The 14290-nt window shown below is 45.2% G+C and overlaps 1 protein-coding gene across 4 annotated transcripts in view; it reads right to left on the reverse strand.

Moving 5' to 3' along the window:
- Positions 1 to 253: 253 nt before the first annotated feature.
- JHY (junctional cadherin complex regulator) overlaps positions 254 to 14290 on the reverse strand; it is a 56323-nt gene continuing 42286 nt past the window's right edge. For all 4 annotated transcript variants that reach the window (XM_029957162.1, XM_029957163.1, XM_029957161.1 and 1 more), the window contains exons 6-9: positions 13166 to 13460; positions 4681 to 4761; positions 3755 to 3883; positions 254 to 724 (exon numbers count right to left, since the gene is read on the reverse strand). In XM_029957162.1, coding sequence (XP_029813022.1) covers positions 527 to 724; positions 3755 to 3883; positions 4681 to 4761; positions 13166 to 13460 — 703 coding nt within the window. In that variant the 3' untranslated portion in view covers positions 254 to 526. The remainder of the gene's footprint in view (positions 725 to 3754; positions 3884 to 4680; positions 4762 to 13165; positions 13461 to 14290) is intronic.

A 14290-nucleotide genomic window follows, 5' to 3' on the forward strand; every position in this document is an offset into this window, starting at 1 on the left:
TTTACTAAACTTAGAGATTTCTTTTTTTTTTAACTTAGAGATTTTAGAACTATTTTGGAACCCCTATCTCAAAATATACTGGCAATTAGTCCAGTTTAAGTTCATCTTAGTCGAAGTGGAAGTGTTCTTACTTTCTTCTTTCCTTTTCCAGAAGCTAAGAAAGCAGCACAGTAGATCCACTTATTAGTGGGTAACTTCAGGGTTTTCATTGCTGCATGGAAGGGTAGAGATTAAGAAAGGAAAAGCTCTAATATACAACTATAAGGCTTTATTCCCTAGTTCTTCAAAGTGAGTAAGTTCAAGATTCTAACGGATTTGAAAATAAATAATGAAGAAGACATTCTTTGTAGAATGTAAAATATGGCAACATAATGTAGTAGAACCCCATGTTTTAAATTCTGTACAAAGCAAATGCAGACCACAGTTAGAGGACATTGGGCCATCCCTCTCCGTGCAGGGAGGTTGGCTGGACTTCTTTCTTTGTGGCCAGTCCCCTGGCACTTTTGGTCTCTGACACCTATGTTGTCTACACAATGTGAAGGACTTTGAAAGCAGCCACAGCCTTTTTTTCCCGCTCATGTCTGCTTTGCAGCATCTCTAGCAGTGAGATTTCAGGCAGAGGGTCTTCCTTTGGAGCACAGGTTGGATTTTTCTTTTCCTTTGATGCTCGATGAGTCAGATTCGAAGGTTTGGGTTTGGGGATGGTCTTAGCATATTCCAAAGCCTGAAAGCATAAAGGTAAAATTTTATTTGCAAAGGGAAGTGATCCCCCAGGGTCCCTTTAATGAAATCAAGTCTTAGGAAATGATTATTGGTAATCCAAATGGAGACCATGGCCCCAATCATGCAATGAGATGGTGGAAACGGAGAGTGAATCAGAAATGCAAGTCATGCGATATAATGCACAGTCTCAACAAAACAAATTAGCCGCCGAAAGAGCTAAGAAATGATACACGGATTTGCACCTTTGGGTGTTTTCTTTATAAAACAGAGTTTTATTCAAGTGTTTGAAAATAGATTTATCATGTGTGGGCTCTACTTAGCTTCTGTGGGTCTTCTTAAAACCAAACTCTTTTAAGGAGATAGTCACGGACCTTGCCATTCAAAGTGGACTTGTTGCAGCTTGAGACCAGAGACCTCACTGTAGTTGATGAGCATCCATTTGGAGGCTCCAAAATTGAACCGCTGTTACTATATCCAACTCTTGTTTATTCCTAGGCTCTTAGAACTCTAACAACTATTTATCAGAGGTTGGGAATTATTCTGTTCTTGAGCATATCTATAGAAACCTGGAGGCTGGAAAAAGCAGACTTTTTTTTTTTTTCTTCAGTGCTGTCCATTCTAAAAGGCACAACAATAAAGAGATCACAAAATAGGATTTCTACCTTTATGTCAGTTTATATTTTAATAAGAGTTTCTTGGCAGCTGAAATGGGACTAGATAGTGCAGTTAGGTTGTGGGAAGGTCGGGAGGAAATCCCTCCAGACTTCTCAGTGTGTGTAGGTGATTTCTGTAGGAATTTCTAATTACAGACTTGTTGCCTTGAATCTCTTCATGCAAGACATGATGGATTGGAGAAAAAAGAAAAAGTGGCACCATGGAAACTCAATCAAGTGGACTGAGGTCTTCAAGGTCCAAGGAAGAAAGGCAATAAATAGAAAATATGATGGTCTGTGAGAGAGAACATGAAGTACAAATTCCTAAAAGCACCAAAGGGTCACTTGTCCCTCATGCAAAGGGTCCCATGTCCTTACTGGGACTGAGGCAGAGACTTTGCATGGCAAGGCTCGGTGTTTCCGTACTTCGTTCTCATCCTGACTTCTGGCTGGATGACCTCTGATAAGGAGAACATTCTGTATTTTATGAAATAATTTTTTTTGTGGCTAGAGAGACCTATAGATTACAGTCACTTGGGGAAAACTGGAGGGGGATGAAATGGAAAGAAACCATGAAGGCATTTTCTTTGACGTACGTACTCATAAGTGGCACAAAGACCCTAATTGCTTAAAATTTAATGGTAGAGAAGGAAATTGATAGTATTTATCAGGATTGCTAGTTTCTTCTAAGAAATCACCTTACTATTCAGTGAAAACGATTTTAAAATTTTGAGTCGGGTTGACCCACAATGTTCCTTTAGTTTCAGATGTACGTTGCGATCTGACAAATCTGTAGGTTAGGCTGTGCTCACTGCAGGTGTGGCTACCAGCTGTCCCCACACGGGTGGTGACCATATCGTTGACTGTGTTCCCTGTGCTGTGCCTTTCGTCTTCGTGACTTACTCCGTCCATGACTGGAGGCCTGGACCTGCCACCCCCTTCCCCCATTTTGCCCATCCCCCTCACCACCTCCCTTCTGGCAACCGGCAATTTATTCTCTGCATTTATAGGTTGGATTCTGCTTGTTGCTTGTTCTTTTGGTTTTTAGATTCCACATAAGAGTGAAATTGTATTTCTTTCTCAGTCTGATATCTTTCACTTAGCATAATGCCCTCTAGGTCTATCCATGTTGGCATAAATGGGCCCACCTCATCCATTTTTAATGCCATGCAGTATGCCTGTATGTGTGTGTATGCCACATCTTCCTTCTTCCTTTGTCTACAGACGTCTGGACGCTGGGCCTGCTTCCCTATTTTGGCTATTGTAAATAATGCCTCAATAAACATACATGTGCATGTATCTTTTTGAATTAGTGCTTTTGTTTTCTTTGTAACAAGTACTGCATTATTGGATTGTATGGTATTTTTTTTTCCTAAATTTTTTAATGTTTATTTTTGAGAGAGAGAGAGAGAGTATGAACAGGGAAGGGGCAGAGAGAGAGGGAGACACAGAATCCAAGGCAGGCTCCAGGCTCTGAGTTGTCAGCACAGACCCCAGCGTGGGGCTGGAACCCACGAACCATGAGATCATGACCTGAGCCGAAGTTGGAGGCTTAACCGACTGAGCCACCCAGGCGCCCATGGATCATACGGTATTTCTGTTTTTAGTTTTTGAGGGGCCTCCATACTGTTTTCCACAGTGACTATGAATTTACATTCCTACCGGCAGCACGTGAGGGTTCCTTTGTCTTCACATGCTCACCATTGTTTATTTCTTGTGAATTTGAGTCTAGCTATTTGGACAGGTGTAGGGCGATCTCACAGTGGTCTTGATTTGCATTTCCCTGATGAGGACTGATGTTGAGTATCTTTTCATGTCTGCCAGCCTTACCATTCAATTTCTGTGTGTGTGTGTGTGTGTGTGTGTGTGTGTGTGTGAGAGAGAGAGAGAGACAGACACACACACACACACACAAACTCGAAATACTGTACTTGGAAGAAAACGTGGAGGCCTAAAGACCATGATGAACTTCAGGCTAATCTTACAGCATCATATATGTATGTGATCTTCATGTATCAATATCTGTGAATGATGGATGGCTACTAGAACCGCATTTGCTAAAACATCCTGTGTTCAAAAAATGTGGGGGAATTTAAGATGTAACAAAGATTTCCCTTTAATCCTTTTTTTTTTCTCTTTTAAATGTTTATTTTTGAGAGAGAGAGAGAGACACACAGAGCATGAGCAGGGGAGGGGAATGGGCAGAGAGAGATGGAGGGAGACGCAGAATCTGAAGCAGGCTCCAGGCTTCGAGCGGCCAGCACAGAGCCGGATCAAGGCCTGAGCCGAAGTTGGATGCCTAACTGAGCCACCCAGGTGCCGCAGGTTTCCTTTTAATTCTAATCAAAACGCTAATGGCCTTGGTGAGAATTTCTTACCTTTTGCCGAGGGATGGCAGATTTACTTTCAGTTTTTGCTGTTCGTGGTTTTGACAGAAGGGATAGTGTCTTCATGTTATATTCCTGAACTTGTCTGGCATATTCCTTTTTTTGGGTTAACTTCTGCATCTGTTCAGAGAGACAAAGTTACTACCATGCACAGGCCCTGCTAGATCTCTCTGTTCTCTCTCTAAACGCAGCACTCATTTTAGCGAGCTGGTCATCTCGTACTGTCTCGGCAGCACAGGGGAAGTGGGATTACCATGTGCAAGGCAGCAGCAGTGAGATGGTTACGTTAATGTTCCTCCTAGAAACAGTCTCTCTCTGAGGGGGGACAGACATCACCGCAATAGCACACCCAGTGTTCCCTTAACAGGGGCAGAATCACATTCAGCTCCTTCTTTGTTGCATTTACCCAATTTATTTTCATTTTGGCTTCCAACTTTGAACTATACTCTCTTTTTATGCCCTGAGTGCAACTGCAGTTAAAACACATTAAATGAAGATCTTCTTTCACTAGAGGAAAGGAACTAAAGTGGATGCACTTTTCATGGGTTGGGAAACTCTTATCCTAAGCGTCTTCTCTGTAGCCACTCTTCGAAATTACCAAGATCACTCTATTGGGTAGGACCAACGACCACATAACACACGCATCTCTTTTCATGTGCACATGGCCCTCTTTTCTGTGTGGGTCCTCAAAACTAACTAAAAGGTGGATATATAAAACAACATTGGCCGGGTAATTTTATTTTATGGTAAAAGGAGTATCTGTGTCTCTATTACCAATGCTCTTTCAGAAGAGTCTCTATTCAGAGGGAGACGGTTGGATTTGGGACTCGGTTCCAAGGGACAGGTCTGAGCAGTTCTGCTAAAAAGCAGGGGGGCAAATCCAAGCCTACAGAATGTTGTATGTACATCACACTCACTTTGTCTCTGATGGACTCAAGGTCAGGTCCAAGGCCTCCGAGCTTCACGTCTCTCTTCTGATAACCTTTCAGCTTGGAACTCTACAAATACAAAGAGACAGTTCCTTTTAAGGAATTGTCCCCCACCCCCGCCCAGCTGTCCTAGCCACACAGGAAAGGGAAGAATGGAAGCCCATGTGGACTGCTGGGGGCTGGGGGGTTGCAGTTCCAGACAATTCTTCCACTTTAAGGGTAGTTCTTGATCATAGCTTCTTGGGGAATTTGTAGTGGGTCAGCTCATATGCTTTGACTTTTCCAACTGCTGCAACAACAACCAACCTGGAATTCTGTGAATTATAAATAAACATTTTTCGAGTGAATGAACTGGTGTTTTATTATTAACCTTTTAAACAACATCTGCTATTACTATTCTGTCTGGTCTCCTACCATTCACTAAACCAAACAATTTCCTGGGAAGAAGTCATCTGAATCAGGTAAACATTGCTTCAAAAAGAGAGTGCCCTGTCTAGTGATGTCAAAACAGTCAAAAACAGTACATTTCTCAGGGGTAAGAGTCTAGGCGAGATCTACAGAGAAACTCCTTTTATTTGGTGTGGTTTTGGATATTTTGTAGGGTGTAAATGATCTTCTATGACATTCTTAGCGCTATTGTATATTTAAAGGGACCGAGTCACATACTGTGGCAGTTTAATTTTAAATTATGACACTTGAGCACAATAACAGGCAGGAAGAACACCTACGCTCTCCAGACTGTAGAACAATAGATGATGATGTCCCGCTGACTGCTGCCTTCAGTGTTAAAACTGACTCACTGCCTGGGGCAATGCCCTTGTAGAGATACCAAATCCTCTTGTTTTTTTGGGTTTTTTTTTTGAGTTTGTGCGTTCACTTGGTTTCCTTCCTCGAGAAACGTAGGAAGGACAATGCCAAAGAGCTAGTTTGGATGACAGTAGTTCCGTACAGACAGATCCAAGTCGGTGCTTAGGATGGAGAGAGAATAGCCTCCCTGAAGAGGCGACAGCTCTGTACCAAGCTCAGTATTCTTCTAAATTGTGAAAGCTCCTGTAAATTATGTGAAGTCCTAAGATAGGCAGTATATCTAATGAGTCCTTTTTAAGAAAAACTTTTTAAAGTTTATTTTGAGAGAGAGACAGAGCACAAGCAGGGGAGGGGCAGAGAGAGATGGAGACACAGAATTGGAAGCAGGCTCCAGGCTCTAGGCTCTGAGCTGTCAGCACAGAGACCGAAGCGGGGGCTCGAACCCACAACCTGAGGTGACGTTGGATGCTTAACCGACTGAGCCACCCACGTGCCCCTCTAATGAGTTCTTAAGACAGGACTTGGCAGAGACAGTCCAGAGACTTAAAAAAAGAAATTCTGACTAAGCTGGATATACTTACTGCATAGAACTCCCTGGAGCTTCAGTATGCATTGTATCCCTATTCTAAGAATGTGCTCTACTCCCACTAGGCTATTGGCCGACTACCCACAGCTCCTACCAGTTAGTTTCTGCATTGCCTTTCCCCACTATGGAATCTCGGAGCCAGGTGCTGGCTTGTCCAGATCTGCAGGCCTGAGCTCTGGCCCGTGGGGTATAAATGAAAGGTGGCCGGGGGAGACTTTGTATCTTTGAAAGCTTTTATCCAGGCAGGTTCGGCCCTTCTCCCTTTTTTCTTGCCTCGAATGCAGATATGGTTCCTGGAACTGGAGCCGAAGCAGCAATCTTGATTTGCTGAGAGATCTCTGGGAGCAGAGAACTGTACAAATCCTGGTTCTGAGGTTGTGAGCTGTGGGGCCACCAGTGCTAGTGACTCTCTACCCGTGGCTTCATCGTATGTGAGAAGGAACCCGTCTTTTTGAAGACACAGTAGATCATAATTCTGTGACTTGGAGCTGAAAGCAGTAGTTCTAACATCTTGGTGCTTCAAAAAGCCAGAGTCTTGTGACTTGCAGGAAACATTTCTATGAAGCATAGATGGAGTTCTGTAAACAGAATTTCCCTGGTGAGAATGTTCAAAATTTATAGTCAAAACTCTTTCGGCATATCTAATTCTAAAAGGAGAGAGAGGGTCCTTTTTTCCCCCCAAAGAAGTTGTTGGGCTAAAATCATTTAAAAATATTAAAGAAGAGAGAGAAAATGTTGTTCATGAAAGGCTTATCAAAATCCTAGATCCGCTTTAGGAAAATGATCACCTGGCAAAACCATTCTAGTTGCTTCTTGCCCTTGATATTTATTGATGCTTTCATAAAATTGCCAAGTGCTACAAATTAGATTTTTTCAACAAGCATTTTTTTTTTTTTTTGAGAGAGCATGAGAGAGGGTGAGCATGAGTCAGGGAGAGGGGCAGAGGGAGAGGGCAAGTATCCTAAGCCAGCTCCCCGTCCAGCCCAGAGTCTCGAGTGGGGCTCGATCACATGACTGTGAGATGGTGATCTGAGTGGAAATCAAGACCTGGATGCTTAACTGACTGAGCCACTCAGGCGCCCCATTCACTAAGTATTTTTAGCATGACACTGTATTTCCCTGTCATTGGTTTTCAAAAAAATGACTTCCATACATCACCTTCTGCCTTCTGGTTATAGTTGAATTATTTAGCTATTCCTCTAAATGTTGAACACTTAAGATGTCCTAGGGATGAGCATTATTTGTGGGCTACTGTGATGATTGCTTTGAGGTCAGTTAATAGAAGTGGAATTACTGAGGCAAAATCATGAACATATTTCAGGTCCTCCATGAACACTTGCACTAGCAATGTGTAAGAATGCCCTTTGCGTCCAAGCCCTGATTACGCTGTGTATGACCACATTTAAAAATCTCTGCCAATTGCTACTAGGTGAATGAACCCAGATATCTTCTACTTGGCAATGGCAAATTTGTTCTTTATCTCAGGCGTGTGGGTTGATCTGTCGTTTTGCAGTCACTTAAGTTACTGTTTGCCAGAGTAAACCAAAAATGAAACAGGAGGGAACCTTGCTCCCATCCAAATCCCAAATCCAATTTGTCCAAAACCGATGAGAAATGATCAGTGTGTCCAGAAATCACATACTTCGTATAAAGCAGCTTAACTGCCCTCCTTGCACAAAAGACACATTGTGAAGCATGAATAATAGTCCCTGCTCCTCGGTTCCTCCAGTTTTTACTGTCCCTTCGAATAACCAGAATCTACATCTTGGCTGTCCTAAAAAAAAAAACAGAACAGAGGGCCTGGCATTACCTATTTACAAAGTAAAGAGTGTGGCCCATGGAGGGTGGGGGGCAGGGGAAATCCAAATGCTCTGAACTCCTTTTCCAGGATCGAGCGGCTTCTGGCCGGAGACCTTTCTCAAGGGGGAGAGGCATGGATCCTAACGAAGTTGGTTGTGGGTGACTGGCGCTGAAAAATCCCAGATTTGCTCAAGTTTTTGCCTCCAGTAATCTTGATCGGCTCTCAGTGCTGTAATTTCGTTTGATCTCTTTCCATCCGAAGTCTTTTTAACCGCTTTACTGAAATTGACTTTGCATACCACGAAATGCACCCGTTTGAAGTCGGACAACTCGTTGCTTCTTAGGACGTTCATCAAGTTGTGCAAAGCTCACCACAGTCTGATTTTAGAACGTTTGCAGCACCCAGAGGAGAAATCCCTGTCCCCGTTAGCAGCTGCTCCTCCGCCCCCTCAACCGCCAGCAACTAGGCAACCGCTAATCTACTTTCTGTCTCTTCAAAAGGCTTTTATAGTAAAATAATCCTCAGAATTTACTTTGATTTAGTTCTCCTTGGCTGTTACAAGACTAAAAGGTCACAAGAGCATTCCCCTCGCTACCCCCTGAAAATTAAACCAACAATGGTAGTCCTGTTAGGTCTCCAAACACGGGGGAAATGCAGTCAGGCTCTCAATAAGCTCCCGATGGGGTTTACTGCTTGTCTTTGACTAAGACACACACAAGCTGACCCCCATCATCCCTGGGCTGGGCTGATGGTGGCAGAGACTAGACCCGCCCCTCTGAGCTGCTGTTCACTGTGGACAGTTCCTTTAGCAGAAGATGGCATGGGACTGTCGTGATGGCCTATTTCTGCCAGTAATCAATTCCCCGTCTCAAGCTAGAAGAGTGATTTTTTTCAGCTGCAAACTTGGGGTGAAGTGTGTGTGAATTGAAAATGACCTTGACCAGCCCATGAGGATCTGTTTCAACTATGAAACGCTGTACCCTGCCATGGGGTACGTGGGAGGGCTTTTCTCCAGAACATTCCTCAGATGTATAAGTAGAAGAAAGCTACTCAAAAGCGGGACAAAAAAAATAAATAAATAAATAAACAATGCCTCAGATATTGGAGAACAGCAAGTGAAGGAAATTTGCTCTGTGGTTGCTAAATTTAATCCAAATAAACCTTCTCAGAAGCAGTCATGCAGCAATGCCCAGATTGTCTGTGACAACACACACACACGAGTTAATTACTGCAACTCCGCTGTGGGAGAAGTCCATAAGCAGTGATTTTGTGGCGGGTCGCAATAGATGCTTCTGTGCCATTGGTCACCCCAGACGCTGCGTCAGTCTCTTGTTGCCTGACGTCTGGCGTTAAGGGCAAGGACGATGCTTCGTGTTCATAAATCCGTCCCCTCAGAATGGCCTAGAGAAGGGGAGTGGTGCGTGGGCCTGTTGGCTTTACAAATCCTCACATGTTTTAATGTGCTTCAAGTCGATTCCCTTGGAAACCACAAGATTTGCGGCAACAAGCAAATGGGCATGACCTGGATAATGACTCTCCCCGTCTGGCACCTTGGCCACCCGCTGTCCTATACAAATAGCTCCGTTCGAAATCATTTGAGCTTCTGGAGTAGCTCAAAGGACAAAGGGCGCTTCTGTGCATTTGTCAGATGTGGGTTGAAGGTGTTGGCGCCAGAAAATGGATACGGGTGGAGGGCAACGTTCCTGAAAGAGAGCAGGAAGGGAGGGCTCCCCTGACTTGGAAGGAGGGTTTGGGGGCAGTAACTGGAATTTCATTTTCCTTCCTCTTCCCTACCCCCCCCATGCTCTCAGACTTCTGGGGACACACACTGCCACACAGGTACTCTCCTCCCCTCCTTTCTGTAAGACATGAATTCAGATTACTGAGGGAAGGAAGAATGAAAAGGCAAATAACGTTGATTTGATGGTCTACTCTTCACTAGGGATAAGATCAGGGTTTTTTCTTTCTCTAGATCTTTTTTTAAGTTTATTTATTTTTGAGGGAGAGCTGGTGAACAGGGGAGGGGCAGAGAGAGAGAGGGAGAGAGAATCCCAAGCAGCCCATCCCCCCACTTTCAGCACAGAGCCTGACGTGGGGCTTGAACTCACAAATTGCTAGGTCATGACCTGAGCCAAAACCAAGAGTCTGATACTCAACCAATTGAGCCACCCAGGTGTCCCTAAGCTAAAGGTTTAATACATTGTTTCACTTAATTATCCCACCAAATCTGCAAAGAGAAGGAACCATTCTGATTGTGCATGTGAAGAAATAGGGTCTCAGATGAATTACTGACTTGCCCAAGTGACACAGATATTAAGAGACAGAGCTGAGGAATTGGGAATGGCTGAGTCTGACTTCCACATAACCCTGTTCACTAAGAACTGAGTTCAGGGGTGCTTGGGTGGCTCAGTCAGTTGAATATCCGACTCTTGATTTTAGCTCAGGTCAGGGTCCCAGGGTCATAAGATTGAGCCCTGGGCTGGGTGGTGAGCATGGCCTTGCTTGAGAATCTCTCCTCCTCCCTCTGTCTCCTCTCCCTCTCTCCCTTTCTTTTGCAGTTTTTAAAATTTTATTTTGAGAGAAAGTGTACATGCAAATAGGGCGCAGAGGGAGAGGGGGAGAGAGCATTCTAAGCAGGCTCTGCACTGTCAGCACAGAGCCCAACATGGGGTTTGAACCCATGAACCATGAGATCATGACCTGAGCTGTAACCAAGAGCCAGATAGATGCTCAACCAACTGAGCCACCCAGGTGCCCCCCAAAGCTTGCATGTTTAATAACAACCCATAGTTGGCAAGAAACGTAGTACAGAAGATTCTCTTCTGAGGAGTGTGTAGGAGCTACTTTTTAGGCCCCGGAGTGAACAGGCCCTTCTCACCTTGAGAATGTGCTTGTTCCAAAGCTTTGAATATATTTTTGTATAGAAATTATAGCCTGCATGGGGTCTGTCTTCCTAGTCTAGCCTGCAAAGTCTCTTCTGTGTGTGAAGGACTTGAGAACAGCGCTAATCCTACTGCAGGACCTAACTACCATGTAATGAGGTTTCTGGAGAAAAAGCAGTAACTTGTGATCTCTGTTTCTCCTTGTTCACAGGGAAACTGGGGTCTTGCCAGCTCCCAGCCACGGGTTGTGGTTGCCATGGCCTGGGCAGGGATGAGGCACCCTCTGCAGAAGGGAGGCTATGAGAGAGGAGAGTCAGAGCAAGGAGCCCCCTGCGGGGGGGTACTTGAGAGAGGTGAGGTCAGGATGCCAGGGTTGGGAGGAGGCTAGAGTCCTGAGATACGCCTCCAAGGTGGCAGTGGTAAGGAGCAGGCTAGGCTATTTGACACCCATCAACTGCTGACATCTTTGGCCCAAGCTAGTTCTTCCTTTTCTTCTCTTTAATATACACAGAGTCCTTCCTGGCAAGACAAGCATGATCCTGTAGGACCTGGCCCCCACCTACTTCTCCACCTGCATCTGTCCACCCTACCCCGTGCTCTGTGTTTCGGGGCAGTTCCCAGCATGCATTGCAGTGTCTCCCACTCACAGTCGCTGCTCAGGCTGGTCCCTTTGCCTGAAATGCTCTTTCAGTCTTGTCTTGTTCACTGTTGGTCATCTAAAACGTGGCTCAGGGGCTGCTTGGGTGGGCATTTAACCAGTCTGGTGTAGCATCCCACTCTCGGTTTCAGCTCATGATCTCACTGTTTGTGAGTTCAAGCCCTGCATTGGGCTCTGTGCTTTCGGTGTGGAGTCTGCTTGGGATTCTCTCTTCCCCTCTCTCTCTGCCCCCTCTCCTGCTTGCTTACTTTCAAAATAAATAAATAAACTGGGAAAAAAAAAAAGCTTGATTCAGAATTATCCTCTAAAGCTCCACTTAATAACGCGCCCCCCCCAGGCTGAGATTTCCGCCCAAACTCCTTTGTGCTCAATGCAACCCACACGCATATCTTTTTCTTTTTTTCCTTTCTTTCTTTTTTTACTTGCAACATTACACTGAAGCCGTTTTCATACGTGTCTACACGAGGAGGGGCCATGGCTCATTTTCTTTACACCCTGGCACCTACCCCTGTTCCCAAGAGGACCTCAATACCTGTGTTGAACTGAGTTAAGGTTGGTTCCCTAAACTGGCTTGTAGTGAGTGTCCCTCAGGACCGAGGCACACACTCCCCCACTTGTTGGGACTGCTGTCTGCTATGGCTCTCAGTTGGGTCCCTCCCTAAGAGCCACCCTCGGTCAGATGGAGCTGCTGTGCCCAAAGTTACAACCCTTCCCCAGGGCAGTCATTGGCCAATGGCTGGTCTGTGTGTGCCCTTGGCCTTTAAAGGGCCATCCCAACTTCAGAGCCCTTGTGCGCCTCTCAGAAGCTTCTGCTGCCCCCATATCATGGCGTACACTCTCCCTTAGCCAACCCTGCTCTCCTCACCCCCTTACACCCGTGATTCTAGAAGCACTCATCACTAAGCCTCCTACAAGGAATCTTCACTTCAGAGTCTATTCCTGGGGAACCCAATCACCACAGTCCCATTGCTTCCAACCAGGTCTTGCCCTGTTGCCCTATAAAACAATGCATTTTCTAGTTTTTTCCTTACCACTTGACATTAGAAGCCAGTGGCCTTTCCTGAACGGTTTTTATTGCCCATAACGGTGGAAAAATGCACAGGATATAAAAAGGCTCCTTCATCGTTCCTTCATGTCTTCCCGGAAAGATTCCGCCAGGAATCTCTCTCTGCCCCATTTCCCTTATTTATCTGAACAGACTGGATGTGAAAGATTTAAATTTATGGACAAAAAACTCAGAAAAGATGAGCCAGCATTTCTGAGGGAAGCTCAGGCATCATTGTCCTGGGTATTGGGCTGCAGGAGCTGAGGGGAGACCAGGGACAAGAATTGCTGCCCGGCGTGGAAGGGACAGAAGGATGGAGGAGGTAGAATGCAGTGATGACTCCCTCATCCCTACTTTGTCTTCTCTTCTCAAATATGAGAATGTGCGGAGAGACTCGGCCTAAGCTAGGGGGTGGGATGGGGTGTGAGGAACCCAAGGGTGTGACGTTTAACCAGGGGCTACAAGGAGGACTTTCACGGCTCTGCAACAGTAGACCCTTCCCTGAGATGAAGCATACAGTAGGGACACTTGAGACAGCAGCAGAGGATCAAATCAGGCACCTCTCAGGACGGGGGTGGGGGGGGTCACCTGGAAGGCTGGAAGGGCGTCTCTCGGGACTAGGAGGAAGGGAACGACTGTGCTCATCTGTGTTACCAGATTTGAAAGGCTGTTTGGTAAAACGTGTTCTTCTTACCTTGATGCCGCTTCTCTTCCTGTGCTTCTTTCCTTTTTCCAGCTGAAACAGGTAGCCTTCAGAATTGCTACGACCCATTCTCATTTGGTCTCTTTGGCTTCTCTCTGAGCTGAGTTGGGATTCACTTTCTACCCTGGACAGTATAGGCGGAAATGTGACGCCGGACGAGGCCCCTTCATTAGGCTGCACCTCCGTCAGCTGCTTTAAGGCTTGCTGGTGCTGCTCCATGATCTGAGCGAGCTGCGAATCCGGGGAAGCTCTGGCAGGCTGGCTGGCGGAGGCAGAGTGGAATTTCCTGAAGGGGGTGGGGGGGGGGGTACCACAAATCTGTCAGTAACACCTGGGTATGTAAGACGTTTAGCCCACAACTCTTTTCCAACTGGATGCTCCTCCAAAGCAAATTAATGACCTTCAGCTGAATCTTTTCGTAAATACATTAACCTCTTAAAATCCCTCCTAGTTTTTCTTTAGGATCATCTAGCTCTTATTTCAGGGCCTGCATGTAGTGCATTCAGAATAGAAAAACAAACCCAGCCCTTGGAAAAGTCAAAGACCTTCCCACTGTAAAATACCTGGATGTGTTAGATTAAATTGGAACAAACAGCTTTTTAATAAATACATAGTTGAATTTATAAGAGAGACCAGGAAACTTCAAGACCAAACACAAAAAAAGGAATGAAAAATAAAGCAGATTTTGAATAAGCCAAAGCTATGGCTTTCTTGGTGGGAGGTTTGCATCTATGGACTTGAGTTTTAACACTTAACACTGGTGTAGGATATATGAAATCTTGGCCCCAGGTGGGGTGGGGAATTAAGGGGGATGCCTGCCTAGAGGCCTTGGAGAGCTATGTCTTCAAGAAGAGAGTCATCAGCCTTGAGAATCTGCAAAGCAAGCCTATTTGTCTTGGTCTGGGCTCTCAACTGGAAAAAAAAATTCCTTGTGAATTTCCATGGGACAGTGTTTGGGGTTCAGCTTTACCTTACCCACATAATCGCGGATTCCAACACCAAAAAATTAACATAAAAATGATCCTAGAGGAGGGCTCTCCCTGTATATCTGGGAGAACCAAATATAGAAGTTCTCTGGAGGGCGACCCTCCTTCTCAAGCCTGCCTAGATGTCTGC

This window comes from Suricata suricatta, chromosome 11 (assembly GCF_006229205.1).
Source record: "Suricata suricatta isolate VVHF042 chromosome 11, meerkat_22Aug2017_6uvM2_HiC, whole genome shotgun sequence".
NCBI lineage: Eukaryota > Metazoa > Chordata > Mammalia > Carnivora > Herpestidae > Suricata > Suricata suricatta.